Raw genomic sequence first — 19234 nt, 5'->3', positions numbered from 1 at the left:
CAACTGTGATCTAGGCAGGTTGATTATGGTCAAGGCACTCTCCTGAGGAATGAACCAGATCAAGGCTCTCATCTGTTTTGTCCAGTTGAAACAGGGACAGTGGATGTATGCGATCTTTCTTTCTGCAAAGAATAGGACCAGTACATTAACATAGCATACAGTATTTGCAAGTCTGCCATATAGTGGACCCAACTGACAGTATCAGATTGATCGTTATTGACACACTCGGGATTATTTATCATATTTGGACCCATTGTGGAGTCTCATTCAGGCTTGGACGCTGTTCAGAATTTGACCTTGGTTTTCTTACAAATTGCCCTGATGAGCCCAAGACACACAATTTTGTCAAAATGTTTATTTTCTTGACTAATATTTCTTTAATTGTTAACTGAGATCTTTTCTGGTGGAATCATATCACAAAGGCATAACTGGCTTCAAATGCTAATGTTGATAGGACTAATTCTATTTATATTTGAATTCCAACCTAAAAGGAGTATTTTGAAGTAGTCGATGTACAATGTATAAATATGCTGAGGAATTGTAATCATTACCTGCTCTCACATGAAATCCAATGCTGTTTTGTTTAATGACAGGTGTATAGAAGAGGACTGTGAAGAAAGTTTCCTGAAGAATGCTGACACTAGACCATTGATAATATACCACAGATTGGAGGAGAGCAGTGGGAATTCAGACTTAGTATTCCAGATGATTGGCAGACTGTCTGATGCACATCAAAACCAAAAAGCAAAGGTAACATGTTGGAATTATTTGCACTAACTGGAGACTCCTTGCATTCATTGTTTTTATTCTAAACAACACAATGTTTTATAGTCTGCTATTGCTCTTATCACTCGATGTAGCTGCTTTGTTTGCTTTTGATGATGGAGACAAAGGTGATAATTGACACTTTGGGTGGATTTTGGCCTTTTGTGGTTTAACTGGAAAATACATCAGCCTGGAGAGCAGTAGGCACTGTAGCAAGGTCTCTGCATCCAAACAAAGGTAATGGAAAGCCCCTGTTTTGTCCACGAATCTCAGTTTGAATAGAGACCAGTATTCCCTCTAAGATGTACCAGTGCAATCGGGAATGCATCACCATAGGGTATAAATGTTACTGCAAGCTTCGCAGAAGCAATGTTCCATTTAAGATATGCACAATCGTGGATGTTTGCTAATCTTAAAGGAATCATGCGCTGCAGACAGATTTTTGGGGAACATTTGTGGGGAAAACTTGGAACTTATGATCTCCACCATGTGTCTGCAGCTGACATCAATTGATGTTGCAGCCTAACTGTTTGCTGTTGTGATAGGAACGCAAAATTGGGCCAATTTACAATTCCACAAACCCAACCTGGGGAAACGTGCTTCAGACATTCAGATATTTTGTCTGCGCTGAGTGACGGCTAGGACCTATCTTGAGATTAAGTAAATTTCAGTAAAGATGAATTCATTATTTAAAAAAATACACCATAATTGAGAAAAACTAAAACAATACATTTAACTTTACTGAATCCCTTAAAAATACAGCGTTTGGAATTGAGAAGCATTCCCAATGTGGGAGCAGATGATGATAATATCAGTCAGGCAGTAGTAATTCTGTGAAGATAGTTCCCATGCTTATGTCAGCAGACAGAGCGGACTTGCAAACACTAATTTTTTTCAACGCTGCAGCAATTTTTTGTTCATATTTTTAAACACTTGAGTATCACTTGCTGTTTGCACAGGGATTATGCTAAAACCATAAGTTTAATATTGATTTTAAAATTATCAACTTTTTCTTATCTTTTTTTAGATCATTGAGCATGATGGAAGTGCAGAGGAGGGAGCAAAGAAAGTGTTTTCCCAAGTCGAAAAGCTTATTAAACAGGTGCTGTACAGACTACAACATGATGAGTTAATGACCACAGACTTTTCTTTGTATGTTGACATACATCATCGTGTTTTTCATTATCTTTAGTCTTCCTCAGCAGCATTGCTGGCTGTAAGAAGGCAATCACTTAATGCTTTTATTCAAATCATTGTTCCTTGGTCTAGGAATTGCTGGGTTGGGGAAGCACAGATCTTGAAAACAAAGATTCTGGAATTGAGGATGATTCCACCAACTGGGAGGAGGAGGACATTGACGATGCAATTTGGGATATGCATGATGAGCAGGAACAGTTAGAAGCTTTTCAAGTAGCAGTTGGATCAAGCTGTGAATTGGGATTTGAGAAGGTACTCTTCGCTTTATGCTCACGATAACATTCTTTTAAAAATTACATAACCATTGCGGTGAAATACAGGTGCTCAAAGTAAATGGCAAACCCTAAACATGATTTAAAATGGAATAAAAATGAATATTGTAGTCATCAACATGAGGGATCACTCTGTAGTGGATTGGAGTAATTTCCTGCTTTAGAGTGTACAGACTAAACAGAGCAAAGAATAGCTGCCAAGTGGGCGATTACTTTAAGTGGTGCTGCATACCTATCCTGTGAGGAGGATTCATTATTAAACTAGTGTGATTTTTCAAGTCTGTGCCTTGTTTGAAGGGGATGACCTAGATTGGAAGTTACCATTACCTTCTTGTCTGCCATGGATTATGTTGAAGCTTGTCATTTTCCCTTAGTTTTCTTAACATTTTCCAAAAGAGAGAACTTTTATTTTTTAATTTGGGGGCATATTTTAAGGTGAGAGGAGAAACATTTAAAAAAAAAACATGAGAAGCAGTTTTGTAACAGAGTGGTTACTGTGTGGAATGAACTTTGCAGAGGAAGTGGTGCATGCAGGTATAGTTACAAAATTTAAAAGACATTTGCAGAAGTATATGATTAAGAAATGCTTGGAGGGATATGGGCTAAGCACAGGCAGGTGGGACTAGATTAGTTTGGGATTATGGTCGGCATGAACTGGTTGACCCTCAGGGTCTGTTTCTGTGCTGTATGACTCTTGGACTATGAGTGAATTTTGTTTGTGTTCCTCTCATGGACAATATGAATAACAGATATGTTACCGTTATTGATTTGAAATTTCTGAATGTTAAGTAAAGAAATTGCCTTTACACAATACTTCACATGCTGCATGAATTTGAAATAAAATGCGGTAACTGCATTACAGACAAAAGTGGCAGCTTTTTTGTGCACAGTAAGGTCTCTCAGAAATGCCTTCGAGGATTGAGTGGTAAAGTCATACTTAATAGTGTTAGCAAAGTAACCCCTCAGTACCTTAAGGTCAATAACAGACAAGAGAATTTAAAATTGATAATATTCACAATTATCTTTACGTTGTTGGTGTCACTGACTGGTTTCAATCCATCTGATGTAATCCAGTGTTGCTTTCATCACAGTCACCTGCTTGTAAAGATCTCAATATATTATGCTACTGATTAAACTTGGTATCGTTGCTATCCTCCCTTCGGTCAGACTTTTTTTTTTCCCAATTGCTTACGTTCTTATACTGTGGAATTGCTGCCTCTAAACACTGGTCCTAATGCTCAGGAAACCATAAAGCAGAGTCTATCAGTCTAGACCATGTAAAGAGATGTATTAACCTACTGTGTGCCATTCGTGATCCAGACAAAAGTATGTAATAAGTTGTTATCAAATCATTTAGAATGTTAGGATAAATGTCAGATTGTTCAACAAATTACAAATCACTTGTTGTATTTTATCTGTATATGTAGTTTTCAAATGTCATACATCAGAAGCTGAAATAATATTAATAGTCATCCTGTCAAAGGAACTAATGCTTTTCATTGTAGCCTGGTAATGGTTCAACCTTTATCAGTTAACATCTGAGCAAACTATTAATGGTGCTTAACTTCAGTTGCATCTGTGCATAGTATTTAAACTGCATTGCCATCAATGACAAAACTATATAAATAGACTACTCAATTGTTTGTATTAGCGTTTTGGAAATTGACATTACTTATACACGATTGGAGAAAATTTATTCTGTGCATTATCTCTAATAATTTGTAAATTTACATGAATAGATTATTATTTCATGACACACATCATTGTCAAATTGTTGGTTAACTCTAAGCTTGTTATTAATAATAATAAAACATATTTACTTCAAATATGCAATGATAAGTTATTAAAATCTATAGAAATATAAAACTGTTTTTATTTCACTAGTTTTCAATAAAGTAGTTCTTTGTCTTATCAGAAAAATAATCTCACGCTTGAAGGGTTAATTATGCAAATTGTTCATCTAATGCTTAGTTTGGTTTATATTTTCCACTCATTTGTAATGGTTTTCAGAGCAAAGAAAACTTCAAAGCACAATGATATAAAATGAAATGCAGCCAATGTGAAACAAAGTTTTCTGGTCTTTGTTGTAACTTTTATTTAGTATTATGCTCGGCTGAATGAACTGGTGACAGCTCCTGCACCTATTCCTCCACTTCTGGTGTCAGGTGGTCCAGGCTCGGGAAAATCACTTTTGCTCTCCAAGTGGTATGTACATAGTTTAACATTCATAAAATATCTTTTTCCTTTTACATACTATAATATGTTTTGTCTGCTGTAACCAGACTATAATAAACATTATTATTTTATTTAGAATGTGGACACTTTTTTCATCATTTATACAAATGATTTGGATGCGAGCATAAGAGGTATAGTTAGAAAGTTTGCAGATGACACCAAAATGGGAGGTGTAATGGACAGCGAAGGAGGTTACCTCAGATTACAATGGGATCTTGATTAGATTAGATTAGATTACATTACATTACAGTGTGGAAACAGGCCCTTCAGCCCAACAAGTCCACACCGACCCGCTGAAGCGCAACCCACCCATACCCCTACATCTACCCCTTACCTAACACTACGGGCAATTTAGCATGGCCAATTCACCTGACCTGCACGTCTTTGAATGGTGGGAGGAAACCGGAGCACCCGGAGGAAACCCACGCAGACACGGGGAGAACGTGCAAACTCCACACAGCCTGAGGTGGGAATTGAACCCGGGTCTCGGGCGCTGTGAGGCAGCAGTGCTAACCACTGTGCCACCGTGCTGCCCAAATCAGATGGGCCAATGGGCTGAGGAGTGGCAGATGGAATTTAATTCAGATAAATGCGAGTTGCTGCATTTTGGGAAAGCAAATCTTAACAGGACTTATACACTTAATGGTAAGGTCCTAAAGAGTGTTGCTAAATATAGAGACCTTGGAATGCAGGTTCATAGCTCCTTGAAAGTGGAGTCGCAGGTTGATAGGATAGTGAAGAAGGCGTTTGGTATGCTTTCCTTTATTGGTCAGAGTATTGCATACAGGAGTTGGGAGGTCATGTTGTGGCTGTACAGGACATTGGTTAGGCCACTTTTGGAATATTGCGTGCAGTTCTGGTCTCCTTCCTATGGGAAAGCTGTTGTGAAACTTGAAAGGGTTCATAAAAGATTTACAAGGATGTTGCAAGAGTTGGAGGATTTGAGATGTAGGGAGAGGTTGAAAAGGCTGGGACTGTTTTCCCTGGAGCGTGGGGGCTGGTGGGTGACCTCCTAGAGGTTTATAAAATCATGAGAGGCATGGATATGATAAATAGACAAGGCCTTTTCGCTGGGGTAGGGGAATCCAGAACTAGAGGGCAAAGGTTTAGAGTGAGAGGGGAAAGATATAAAAGAGACCTAAGGGGCACCTTTTTCACGCAGAGGGTGGTACATGTGTGGAATGGGCTGTGAGTGGAAGTGGTTGAGGCTGGTACATTTAAAAGGCATCTGGATGAGAATATTAATACAAAGGGTTTGGAGGGATATGGGCTGGGTGCCGGCAGCTGGGACTAAATTAGATTAGGATAACTGGTCTGCATGGACGAGTTGGACCGAATGGTCTATTTCTCTGCTGTACGTCTTGATGACTCTATGACAGGCAGAACAATGACTAAATCAAAAATGAGTATCTTCATACTTGACTAACTTTTAATTCATTTGGATTGTTGCATTTAAAAAAAAATCCTCTGGAAACTGAAGTGGGATGGATATGGGGGAAACCTTTTGAACTTGGCTAATTAAAAGGTTCCCTTATCCGGATGATGGTTCTAAGGGATCTTGAATCCCAAGATCTTTACCAAGCTCCTTCAAGTCCATAAAAATTGTGGGGGCCCTAGGAGATGCATATCTCCCTTTTGGAGCTGGTCATATTGTTGACGTAGGCACATGACCCAAACCAGTCTGCGCCCTCAGCTTGCAATGGACATGTTTGTGAACATATGAGTTATGTGTAAGAGTAGGCCAGTTGGCTGCTCGAGCCTTCTCCACCATTTAATAAGATCGTGGCTGACTTGATTCCCAACTCCTTATTCCCAATCATCCTGATAACGTTTCACATCCTTATTGCCAAGAATCTGTGCACCTCTGCCTTAGAATATTATGCTTATGTATATTAAATACTCTGTTTCCACTGCCTTTTGAGTTTCAAAGACTCCAATCCTGTGGGAGAAAACAAATTCTCTTCATCTGTCTTAAGAAGGCAACCCATTATTTTTAAATAGTGGCTCCTTGTTCTAGATTCTGTCGTCAGAGGATACATCCTTTTCAAATCAAATTGCATCTTATGCTGCGAAACTCCAATGGGTGCAAGTCCAGCCTATCCAACCTTTCCTCCACAAGACAACCCATCCCTCAATTTAGGTATTCATCTGTGAAACCTTCTCTGAACTGTTTTCACTGTACTTTCATCTTTGCTTACATACTAGTAAAAATTGAAGGCACCGGTAACAGGAATCCAGTGATTAATGTCCGGCTGGCAATTGTTTGCACATGTATTGAGTCTTCCCAGTTCTGTGAAAATCCAGGCCAATGTTCCAAGTCAATGTTTTTTCATCAGAATTTTCTGGTCTTAGTTCAGCTTTTTTTTTGTGTATTGCTTTGTTTCTACGGGGTCTGAACACAAAGCTAAAAGTAATTGTTTAAAGATTTTCATATTGAGAGGGTAGATCATATTACAACTCTCAAAACCCAACGTGAAAGGCATCCTATTCTGCAATGTATCTAATATACAATTTATTGAATGAAGTGCAGGGTTGCTATTTGCTCTTTAGTCCTCTTATAAATACAGGATCATTGAGGAAGACATGACTTAAAATAGTGAGTTTTAAGTTTCTCATTTGCTGTTTTTGTCATTTTTTTTGTGTCTTCATAGGATTGAGCACCAGCAAAAAGGTTCCCCAAACACTTTAGTTTTATATCATTTTGTGGGAAGGCCCCGGTCCACCAGCTCAGAGCCAGCTCTAATAATAAAGCGACTGACTGTAAAGGTAGAGAATTGAATGCCTTGAATCGAACTCTGCATGGTATTTAAGAGATGGAAGGAAACAAAATAACCTTTCTTTTTAACTAACCAGGCACTGATGAATAGTTCATTTATTTACTCGTGAACATAGTATCCAATTATCAGATAATCTGAGTTAAATACTTTTTGAGTTGATGTGATTAATGGTCCAAATGAATGCTAGTTGCCAAACCTTCTACAATCCTTATCAGAAATGTTTTGTGTCAATCTGAAAATGTTTTGTTCTTAGAATACTGTAAAACAATGTCTTTCAGTGTTCAAGAGCTTTGCGCCAAATTTATGTAAATGAGCCACTTTGTAGCTGCTGTTCAGTAAAACAATGGCAGTTTTATTTGTTAATGTAACTAAACTTCAACTAAGCTTCTCAACATGTTCGGATCACAGCTATGTTGTTCTCGGAGAAAATGCGATAGAAAAACATTAGAGTATTGATTGAAAATTATTTACATTACTGAAAATATAAATAGTGCTCCCTTTCGGTGTTTTCACATCTTCTGTGATGTTGCATTTGTTACTTGGGAGCGCATTGCTTCTAAATCGGTTTTGTTCTTAAAGTGAGAAGTTTTGTAAGGTTGCACTCCTGTCATGGAGCAAGCTCGAAAGCAGTGCAGATCTTGGAAAATAAACAGCCAGTGATTCTAATAAGTAATTGGGCTAAAGATTTCAGATTCTTTAGTCTGTTGCCCTTTTGCAGAAAGCTTCATGCCATACAATCAAATGGATGAGGAGCAGGGATAGGATACACACCCCCTTGACCCTGCTTTACCATTCAATAAATCATGGCTAATCTGACTATTCCACATTCCCGCTAAACCCCTCACCCCCCACTTGCTGATGATCTTTCTCCTTCTTTCTTGTCAATAATCTTTCTACCTTTGCCTTTTTGAGGAAAAGTATTCCAAACATTTGTGACCTTCTGTAAGATTAACGTTTATCCTCATTTTGCCTTAACTGAATGACCCTCTAGTTCTAGATTCTTTCTGAAGAGAAGGCATCCTTTCCGTGAGAGCCCACAGAATGTTATTTTCAATCAAATGGCTTCTAAACTTTAGAGGATACAGCCCTGCCCTTCCAGGAATTAGTCTGGGAAACCTTCTCTGAACTCCCAATGCATTTATATCTTTCATTAAATAAAGGAGGAGACAAATGCTGTACACAGTACTAATGCGATTTTATCAATGCCCTATAAAGCTGAAGCATAGCTTCCTTTTGTATTCAGTTCCCCTTGCAATAAACATTAGCACTCCCCAATTTCTTGCTGCGTACTAGTCTTTTGCAATGCATGCATCATGACACCAAGATCCTGTGCAATTCAGAGTGTAGCCTTGAAAAACAGAGTAACGCATAAATTAGTTTCTTGTTCACTTCTAGCTATTGCAGCATTCATGGTCCATGTCTGCCCTTGCCCTGGATCCAAATAAGTTACTGGAAGAATTTCCTCGATGGCTGGAGAAACTGTCCGCACGCCACCAAGGCAGTATTATCATAATCATTGACTCCATTGACCAGATTGAGGTAAGGATAAAACTAGAAGCCCTCAAATTAATTTTAGCCTTTTTTGTCCTTGTATTATGGATAATTTGTGTTTTCATAATACTGGTACTGAAACTTGTAGATCATAGTTTGAAGTATGATGCTAAGTTTAGCTGAAAAGCTAATATTGTATGAACGATTAAAAAAACTCGTCTCCTTCTTATAAGTAGGACGTTATGAAACTTGAAAGCATTCAGATAAGATTTACAAGGATGTTGCCAGGGTTGGAGGGTTTGAGGTAAAGGGAGAGGCTGAATAAGCTGGGGCTGTTTTCCCTGGAGTGTTGGAGATTGAGGGGTGATCTTGTAGAGGTTTATAAAATCATGAGGGGCATAGATAGGGTAAATAGACAAGGTCTTTTTCCCTGCATTGGACAAGTCCAGAACTAGAGGACATCGGTTTATAGTGAGAGGGAAAAGGTTTAGAAGGGACCTAAGGGGCAACTTTTTCACAGAGGGTGGTGTGTCTTTGAAATGTGCTGCCAGAGGAAGTGGTAGAGACTGGTACCATAACAACATTTAAAAGGCATCTGGATGGGTAGATGAATAGGAAGGGTTTAGAGGGATATGTGCCAAGTGCTGGCAAATGGGACTAGATTAATTAAGGATATTTGGTCAGCATGGACAAGTTGGACTGAAGGGTTTGTTTCCGTGCTGTACATTTCTGTGACTCTGACTCTAACTGCGGATACTGGAGATCGGAAACAAAAACAGAAATTGCTAGAAAAACACAATAGGTCTGGCAGCATCTGTGGAGAGAACAATTCTGAAAAAGGGTCATGGAATCCAAAATTTTAACTCTGTTTTCTGTCCACAGATGCTACCAGGTGTCTTTGTGTAAATTTGAAATTGGCCAAAACCATATGGTGAGAAGAGATATTCCATGAATTCCAAATCATAACAAATTTCTGTCTGAGTTGTGGCACTTTATGAAACTAATATTTAAAATTGCTATAACTTTTGTGAAGTTAGTATTTTTTCCACACTAATTACCCATTAAACTCTGCACAGAATGTTCTAGCCACTAATTAATAGTTTTGATACTTGTCCATGGCCCCCTCTTATTCAGAAGGTCTGAAATCTCGTTCCTTCAGTTGTGAAAATTCTTTCAGTGTGTATTCAGTCTATTTGGGATTTTTCGGTGTGAAAAACATCTGCTTAAAGTGGGATACATGCTTGTTTGCTTTTTTTTTAAAAAACCAGTACAGCCTTCCACTTGGATTTGAACTAAGAATTGTGCACTTGGAGCGTTACGGAATGTTGCTACATCAGTTGTAAAACCTTTATGTATTTATGTTCTTCTAGCAAGCTGAATGGCACATGAAATGGCTGATTGATCCATTGCCTGTCAATGTAAGGGTGATTGTTTCTGTAAATGTGGAAACTTGTCCCCAAGCATGGAGGTTAGTGACTGAATGTTTCACAAAGTTTGTCTCTTTTTTTTTTAAATTGAACTTTGTAAAACTCATTTACAATAAACCCAGCAAATTAGTCTTGAATGTCAAACATTATTGTCTTTATTTTTGTGTTTTGTATGTGATTAGTTGTTTGTTTTCTGACCTAGCTAGTTGTTATATTCAGACATGGAATTTACAAAATGATGATAGCTTATGGGCCATCCCCACTAATAAGAATAATTTCAATTTCTGTCAATTTCTTGCTTTTCTTCCTCCACTTCCTCATTTGTTTTAGAAGAGAGTTGGTAATACTGTAATGAGTAACTGTTAATGTACAGTGCTAAAGATAATGGGACTGAGACAAGAAACTGGATTATTTCATCATAAATTTGTTAGATTTTGTCAGTGCTTGCTTATCCATCCATAAGTATTCATCTCCTCCACTCCTGAGAATGTTGGTAATACCTTGCAACATTCGGTACTTTGACCTGCTGTAGTGGACATGTTATAATTCTCCTCAACCTGTTTCATCAGACTCTCACCTCCACTACTATCATTGCCAGTCATATTCTTGGGGCTTCAAATAATCTTTTAAATAATGGCACAGATGTTCAATCAAAATATAGCAGCTCAGTGGTTAGCACTGCTACCTCACAGCACCAGGGACCCAGGTTTGGGTGACTGTCTGTGTGGAGTTTGCACATTCTCTCTGTGTGGGTTTCCTCCAAGTGCTCCAGTTTCCTCCACAGTCCAAGGATGTGCAGGTTAGATTGATTAGACATGGGAAATGCAGAGTTATAGGGATAGGGTGTGTCCTGGTGGGAATCTCTGAGAGAGGTTGGTGTATACTTGACGGGCTGACTGGCCTACTTCCACACTGTAGGGATTCTATAAATTAAAAAATTTGAACAAACAAATTTGAAACATATTCGGGGAATTATAGACCAGGCAGCAGAGTTTTGGCCACAGGAAGAATAACAGCTTCTGTATTAAAGAAGAAAATAGAAAAAGTCAGAAAACGAAAATATGATAATAAATATCAGCATGGATTTCAAAAGGGAAAGTCATGCTTGACCAAATGTACTGAATTTGTTGGAGAACTAACAGTGAGGGTGGTCAAAGATAATTCAGGTGTTAATATATCTAGCTTTCCAAAAGACCTTTTGTAAGGTGCCATGTAATACACGAGCTGGCAAAGTCATGCAGAATTATGGGGTATTGGAATGCAGTCTGACAGGCTGCAAAACTTAAAGCCGAAATCTGGGGTAAAATTTAGCGATTCAAAATGGCAATTCCTATTAATAATTCAGACTTCAGAATCAAAATGAAGTTAATAAATAGTTGAAGTTTTGGATGACATCCAACAGTCAATACTGTGGACCGCAACAAATTGCAAGGCAACATTAAATTTGCACAATGGGCATACAATTAGCACATGCCAATGTCGGATTGACATGAGTGTAGCTAAGGATTTTCATCTTGATAAAGAACATAAGAATGTTAAATTAATTAGAAAACTATAGTCTAACTAGGGTAGAGAGATTAAGAAATCTGGACGTACAAATACAGAAGTAAAAGCATTTGTTTCTAAAGGGATAGAATTGAAAACCAGGAAAATTATGCTAAACGCAGATTTAATCTTGGATAGACCACTCTTGGAGTACTATGTTGTCATATTGTAAAAAGTATTTAGAGGACTAGGAAGATTCTCAGATGATTTACAAGGATGATACCAGTACTGCAAATTTGTACCTATAAGGAAAGGATGAATAGTTTGGATGTCTTCAGTGGGTGACCCAATGATGGCATTAAAATTATGGAAGACTCTGACAAAGTAGAAACAGGCATTGTTTCCACTTGGAAAGCAAAATTAGAGGCAATCAATTTAAAGTAATCACTAAGACATCCAATGGGGAATTTAGGATACTTTCTTCACCCAAAAACTAGAATGAGAAACTTGTTTCCCCAGGGAGTAGTTGAGATGGAGCTGCATAATGATATGGTGGGAAAAGGAATCAAGGGTAGGATTCAGATCAGGTAGGATGAGTGGAGGCTCATGTGAAGCACAATCATTGGCATGGATTGGCTGAACTAAAGACCTATTTCTCTGTGTGTTTCGCACATTGTAATATATTCGGTGGTGAATGAACATATAGGGTAGTATTTAGTTTAAGAATACCAGAAGATGAATTAGAATCCCTTAATCCACCAATTTAATTTTGTTTCAATCAGGTTATGGCCAACACTACACCTTGATCCATTGAGCCCAAAGGATGTCAAGACTCTGATCAATTTGCAGTGCTGTAATGCTGACGTGAAATTGACTAGAGAACAGGTTTGCAATCCAGTGTCCATTTGTAACCAAGGTTCCCTGTGTAAAATGCTTTTATTTGCATCTTGAAAGGTTAAATAATAAATATTAACTGAAGTATGACTTTTCTTTCAACATTTGTTCACATAAACAGAAGTATATTGCAAATTATAGTTCAAATTTCTGACCTGTAAATTATTAAATTTTATTCTTTTGTGAATCTGCACACTTGTATGTTAAAGTGAACAATGAAGAAATGCATTCCTAACAAATAGAAACATTTATGAAGAGACTGGAGCAGAGATGCTGATAGAATGTGAAAAGCCAGATCAGAGATGTGGAGTGTAATTCTTAGCTGAACTTCAGCCTCAAAGTGTAATGGGCCAGAGTGCTTTTATCAATTAATATTTAATACTTGAGTCATTAAGCAAAGAGGCTTTGATGTTTAGAAGATTGGTGCTAGCAGGATTCTGTTTCTGAACTTTGAAGATGGAAGAGAGTGTCTTTTTTTGAGAATTGAGTTTCTGGAGCAGAGAATCTTTGCTTTAAGAACATTTGATTAAATTCTACCTCATCAGGGAGGCTAACAAGCCTGCCTGACACTCCAGATATCAGGAACATTATGACCTGACAATTGGTACTCTCCCTGAAACCTTGCAACTCCCTGGAAGGACAATACAAAAGAAAGCTGGGGCTAGTAAAGGGAGGAGGACACTCCCTTACAACTTTGGGTTATTAACATCAATCCAAGAGAGCATGTTGACCATGCGATTGTATATTATCTGTCAGCAACCGATGCATTAACCAGGAACTGGTTCAACTCCCTCTTGAAACCATGAAGGGAGTTGGTACACACTGCAGCAGTTGGCAACACCTTCAGTTGGCTCACATCTCTCAGGAAAGAGAGGGAATTTCTGACAACAGGTCTGTTCCTACTCCTGCAGTTTAAACACATGCCCTTCAATCCTTCAAATCTGTTAAATTCAGAATCTCCCAATGGATGTGTAGTCCCTTTCATCATTTTATATACTTCCGTCACCATGATGAACATGCATGACCTTACCAACTAGTCTATTATATGGCACCTTACTAAAGATCTTTTGGAAAGCTAGATACATTAACACCTGCATTATCTTTGACTACTCTCTCAGTTAGCTCTCCAACAAGTTTGTACCATCTATAAGATACACTGCAGTAATTCAAGGCTTCTTCGACAGCACCTTCCAAAAACATGATCTCTCCCATAAACCAGGACGAGGGCAGCAGGTGCATGGCAATGCCATCACCTTGAGACTCCCCTCCAAGCCTGATCTTTGCGTATATCATCCTGACTTGGAACGACATCACCACATATTTGTTGTCTTTGAGTCAAAATCCTGGAACTCCCTCCTTAACAGCACTCTGGCAGCTCACCACCATCTTCTCAAAGGCAGTTATTGATGGATAATAAATGTTGCCCTGTCCAGAAATGTCCACATCTCATGAATGAAGTGAAAAAAGGAAAATCTATCGGGTCATCTCTAAGTCCGTACTGCTTTGAATTAACCTGTAAGGGTCTTCGACTTAGGAATCATTTTTTCTTTAGCTCTTCTGTGAGTCAGAGTTGCTTCTGAATTGTACTGTCTGGAATCAGGCTAGCCGTGCAGTAATACTGGACAGTTCAGTAGAATATGAGAAGACTGTAACCACTTTTTGAGAGCAGTAAAGGGAAACAGGACTTACAGGCAATGGGACAGATGAGTTGCTGAAACTGTCCAATCTACCTCAATTTTTGTGGGGTGTTAAGAGCGTGCTGGGGAGCAATGTTAAGGATGTAGTCAGCAGTGTACCCACACAGATCAAGCATATCGAGATCCTGTCATACGTGCAGCCAGTGTCTGTTAAAGTATGTTTCCAGAACTCAATCAACACCATAAAGGCAGATTATCTTGTCATTTTTATAGTTTTGTTCATAGGAGGTTTTCTGCACAAATTGACTGCTGCTTATCCTACATTCTGATAGAGACTGCATTTCAAAAGTACTATGTTTACTCTGCAGTGTTTTGGGATGACCATTGGTTGTGAGTGGTGCTATATAAGTGCAGTCTCTAGATTAGAGTGGTGCTGGAAAAGCACAGTAGTTCAGGCAGCATCCGAGGAGCACTAAAGTTGACATTTCAGGCAAAAGCCATTCCTGATGAAGGGCTTTTGCCTGGAACGTCGATTTTACTGCTCCTCGGATGCTGCCTGAACTGCTGTGCCTTTCCAGCACCACTCTAATCTAGACTCTGGTTTCCAGCATCTGCACTCATTGTTTTTACCTATATAAGTGCAGGTCTGTCTTTCTTTAGCAGTTTTCAGTATTATAACCTATCTGCACAGTTTAATTCTTGGGAACATGTGGCACAATTCATAGCTTTTCACCTTCGACATCCATGTGGCTTTGATCTAAAACTATTGATAAATAACTTTTCAAGTACCCTTTTTAAATATCCTAGTTCATGTAAAATTTAAAACTTCCTCTCTCCAGATTTCTGCCTATCTGCACACCCAAACACCAAAGAACAATTACAATTACTCAATTACTCTCAAACTTCTGTTCAGAATTCCAACTCTGGCGAGTTAATTAAATAGATAATTTTAAAGTCAAAATACCTTGAAACTAATGTTCTCATTGGAATTCTCCAGTGGTTTAGCAGATACATATTCAGAGATTGAGAGAGTCATAAGGTTCAGGAAGGTCCCAGGTTGAGACCAGATAGTCATAGAGATGTACAGTGTGGAAACCGACCCTTCTGTCCGACTCCTCCATGCTGACCAGATATCCCTCCAAACCCTTCCTATTCATATACCCTTCCAGATGCCTCTTAAACGTTGCAACCACTTCCTCTGGCAGCTCATTCCATACACGCTATACCATTTTGCATGAAAAATTTGCCCCTTAAGTCTCTTTTATATCTTTTCCCCCCCTCACACTAAACCTTTGTCCTCTAGTTCTAGACTCCTCACTCCAAGGAAAAGAGCTTGCCTATTTACCCTACCCTTGCCTTTCATGATTTTATAAGCCTCTATAAGGTCACTGTTCAGCCTCTGACGCACCAGGGAAAACAGCCCCAGCCTATTCAACCTTTCCCTGTAGCTCAAATCCTCCAACTCGGGCAACATTCTTGTAAAGCTTTTCTAAACCCTTTCAAGTTTCACAACATCCTTCCAATAGGAAGAAGAATAGAATTGCACGCAGTGTTCCAACAGTGGCCTAACCACAGCCACAACATGACCTCCCAACTCCTGTACTCAATACTCTGACCAATAAAGGAATGCATACCAAATGCCTCCTTCACTATCCTATCGACCTGAAACTGTACTTTCGAGGAGCTATGAACCTGCACTCCAAGGTCTCTTTGTTCAGCAACACACTCCTAGGACCTTACTATTAAGCCCTGCTAAGACTTGCTATCCCAAAATGCAGTACCTCACATTTACCTAAATTAAACTCCATCTGCCATTCCTTAGAACGTTGGCCCATCTGATCAAGATTCCGTTGTAATGTGAAGTAACCTTCTTTACTGTCCATTACACCTCCAATATTTGTGTCATCTGCAAACTTACTAAGTATACCTCCTATGTTCACATCCGAATCATTTATGTAAATGACGAAAAGTAGTGGACCCAGCACCGATCCTCGTGGCACTCCACTGGTCACAGGCCTCCAGTCTGAAAAACAACCCTCCACCATCACCCTCTGTCTTCTAACTTCGAGCCAGTCTGTATCCAGATGGTTAGTTTTCCCTGTATTCCATGAGATCTAACCTTTCTAACCTTGTCAAACGACTTACTGAAGTCCATATAGATCACATCCACCACTCTGCCTTCATCAATCCTTTTTGTTATTTCAAAAAACTCAATAAGAGACCTAAGGGGCAACTTCTTCAAGTAGAGGGTGGAACATGTATGGAATGAGCTGCCAGAGGAAGTGGTGGAGGCGAGTACAATTGTAACATTTAAAAGGCATCTGAATGGGTATATTAATAGGAAGGGTTTGGAGGGGTATGGGCCAGGTGCTGGCAGGTGGGACTAGATTGGGTTGGGATATCTGGTCGGCATTGACGAGTTGGACCGAAGAGTCTGTTTTCGTGCTGTACATCTCTATGACTCTTAAGTTCGTGAGATATGATTTCCCACTCACAGAGCCATGTTGGCTATCCTTAATCAGTCCTTGCCTTTCCAAATATGTGTAAATCTTGACCCTCAGGATTCCCTCCAACAACTTACCCACCACTGACGTCGAGCTCACCAGTCTATAGTTCCCTGGCTTGTCCTTACCATCTTTCTTAAATAGTGGTACCAAGTTAACTAACCTCCAGTCTTCTGACACCTCACCAGTGACTATCGATGATACAAATATCTCAGCAAGAGGCCCAGCAATCACTTCCCTAGCTTCCCACAGAGTTTCAGGGTACATCTGATCAGGTCCTGGGGATTTATCCATCTTTATGCATTTCAAGACACCCAGCACTTTCTCCTCTGTGATATGGACATTTTTCAAGATATTACCATAGCCTCAACTGCTTTCAATCAAATCTGTGTATTTGAGCACTTCTCAGTGTTGCTGTTTATGCTTCTGGGAACACTGAAGACAGGTTGAACTCAACAGGGCACTTGCTCTGTTCTAGACAATTCTAGGATTGCTCATGAATTGTAGCACTTGACTGATGTAACTGCTCCCTGAGGAACCATACTGTTTCTGGAGAGATGAGGAAATGAATTGTTTACTTATGTGAGTATCATCATTGATTGTAGGAGAAGAAGTTGGAGAAACATTGCAGATCTGCGACTACATGCAATGCACTCTATGTTACCCTACTGGGCAAAATGATCACAAGGTGAGAATATAAACTTGTATAATTAACTATTATATATTTTTTTGTATTCTGTAAAAATGCTTTCAAACCGTCTCTATTTATTCCAGCATAAGTGGAAAATATTGCTGCAACTATTTTCTTTTAAACTGTGAACTTTTTTTAAACATAGGGTTTGGTTAGAAAACTGTGGATATACTGTCCCAAGTGCCAAGGAAAGGATCTAAGGGCACAGAAGAAGTTGCCAAAAGGAAATGCTAGAATAATACCAGAGCTGAAAAGTTATATGTAATTGGCAAGATTGAACTGGCTGGGTGGGTGACCTGACAGAATTCTTCAAAACTATTGGGGAGGAATTTTCACTTCAGCACAAGATGAGAACCAACTCTCAAATGTAAGATGATAATTAATAAATCATTCATGAGAAACTTCTCCATCCCAAGAGTATTTAGACAAAATTAAGGTAGATAAGTCCTCAGGGCCTGATGGGATTTATCCCAGGATACTGAGGGAGGCAAGGGAAGAGATTGCAGGGTCTTTGATAGAGATCTTTGTGTCCGCTTTAACTATAGGTGAGATCCGAGAAGACTGGAGAATAGCCAATTGTTATCCTTTGTTTAAGAAGGCCAACAGAGATAATCCAGGAAATAATAGGCCAGTGAGCCTTACATTAGTGGTATTCTCCAATAACTGGAGAAGATTCTTAGGAATAGATTTACTGGTATTGGAAAAAAATGATTTTTGTTTTACAGATAGTCGGCCTGGCTTTGTGTGGGGAGGTCTTGTCTCCCAAATTTGATTGAGTTTCTTGGGGAATTGACAAAGATAATTGAGGGTCGGCAGTGGATGTTAACTACATGAACTCCATTAAAGCATTTGACAAGGTCCCTGATGCAGGCTTATCCAGAAGATAAGGTCATATGGGATCCACAGTGATTTGGCAAATTGGATACAAATTTGGCTTGGTCATAGAAGGCAGAGGGTAGTTGTGGGAGTTGTTTTTTTTCTGTGGAGTTCTGTGACCAGTGATATTCCACAAGGATCAGTGCTGGGTCCTCTGTTTGAAATACATATCAACAATTTGGATGAAAATGTAGTTCGTCATTCATGTGACATGGACATTGCTGACCAGGCTGATAATTTATAGCTATCCTAAGGGATGGGCAATAAGTCTGTTACAATCGAGCCCTTCACAATCACCTGATGAAGGAGCGTCGCTCCGAAAGCTAGTGTGCTTCCAATTAAACCTGGTGTTGTGTGACTTTAACTTAGTTTATTTTAGTCATGCTTGGCTTGTAATCCATCTTTGCTTGCTCCATTAATTACACTGTATACTCAATGGCTCAGACTTTTTGGTTTCTCATTTATCATGCTTACAGGTCCCTACAGAAATGTTGTGAATTTTTGAGTGGCAATTTATCATATAGATACACTTTTCAGAGCAAATCCCACACCCTTCGGAATCTGTAGTGTGTATGGGCAGAGCAAACAACAGCATATATCCTCACAAAAGCAGATTTAAGATTGCTCACTCGGACATGCATTCAAAGCCAGGAAGTGTAACAGAATATTTAATCCGATGTTCAATTGTATTGAATGCAACACTAAATGAAAAATGATGAGATGAAGTAAGGTATATAAAAGGAACACAAAAGGAAAACAAAATTGAATGTTGCTATTTTTGTTAAAAAGAAGCTATTCCTACTACATTAATTGCACTTCAGAAGTACATCTTTGGCTGTAAGTTGCTTTAGGATGTCTGGTGATTGTGAGAACAATGATTACGTGAGGAGGGAATGAGACTCCATAACTGTGAAGGTTATTACTTTTCAGTATTGGAATGTTTATTTAGTAGTAATCAAGATTAATCGTAATGTTACAAATTT

The 19234-nt window shown here is 38.9% G+C and overlaps 1 protein-coding gene across 1 annotated transcript in view; it reads left to right on the top strand.

Annotated features, from left to right (window-relative positions):
• The window catches only part of acad11 (acyl-CoA dehydrogenase family, member 11), a 244274-nt gene that overhangs the window by 17990 nt on the left and 207050 nt on the right, over positions 1-19234 (top strand). Inside the window, exons 8-16 of the mRNA XM_072560417.1 lie at positions 594-750; positions 1793-1867; positions 2035-2214; positions 4336-4439; positions 7121-7235; positions 8642-8785; positions 10108-10205; positions 12432-12534; positions 17290-17372. Of these exons, the coding sequence (XP_072416518.1) occupies positions 594-750; positions 1793-1867; positions 2035-2214; positions 4336-4439; positions 7121-7235; positions 8642-8785; positions 10108-10205; positions 12432-12534; positions 17290-17372 (1059 nt within the window). The remainder of the gene's footprint in view (positions 1-593; positions 751-1792; positions 1868-2034; positions 2215-4335; positions 4440-7120; positions 7236-8641; positions 8786-10107; positions 10206-12431; positions 12535-17289; positions 17373-19234) is intronic.

Source organism: Chiloscyllium punctatum, chromosome 41 (genome assembly GCF_047496795.1).
Source record: "Chiloscyllium punctatum isolate Juve2018m chromosome 41, sChiPun1.3, whole genome shotgun sequence".
Taxonomy (NCBI): domain Eukaryota; kingdom Metazoa; phylum Chordata; class Chondrichthyes; order Orectolobiformes; family Hemiscylliidae; genus Chiloscyllium; species Chiloscyllium punctatum.
This window is presented reverse-complemented; position numbering and strand designations above follow the sequence as displayed.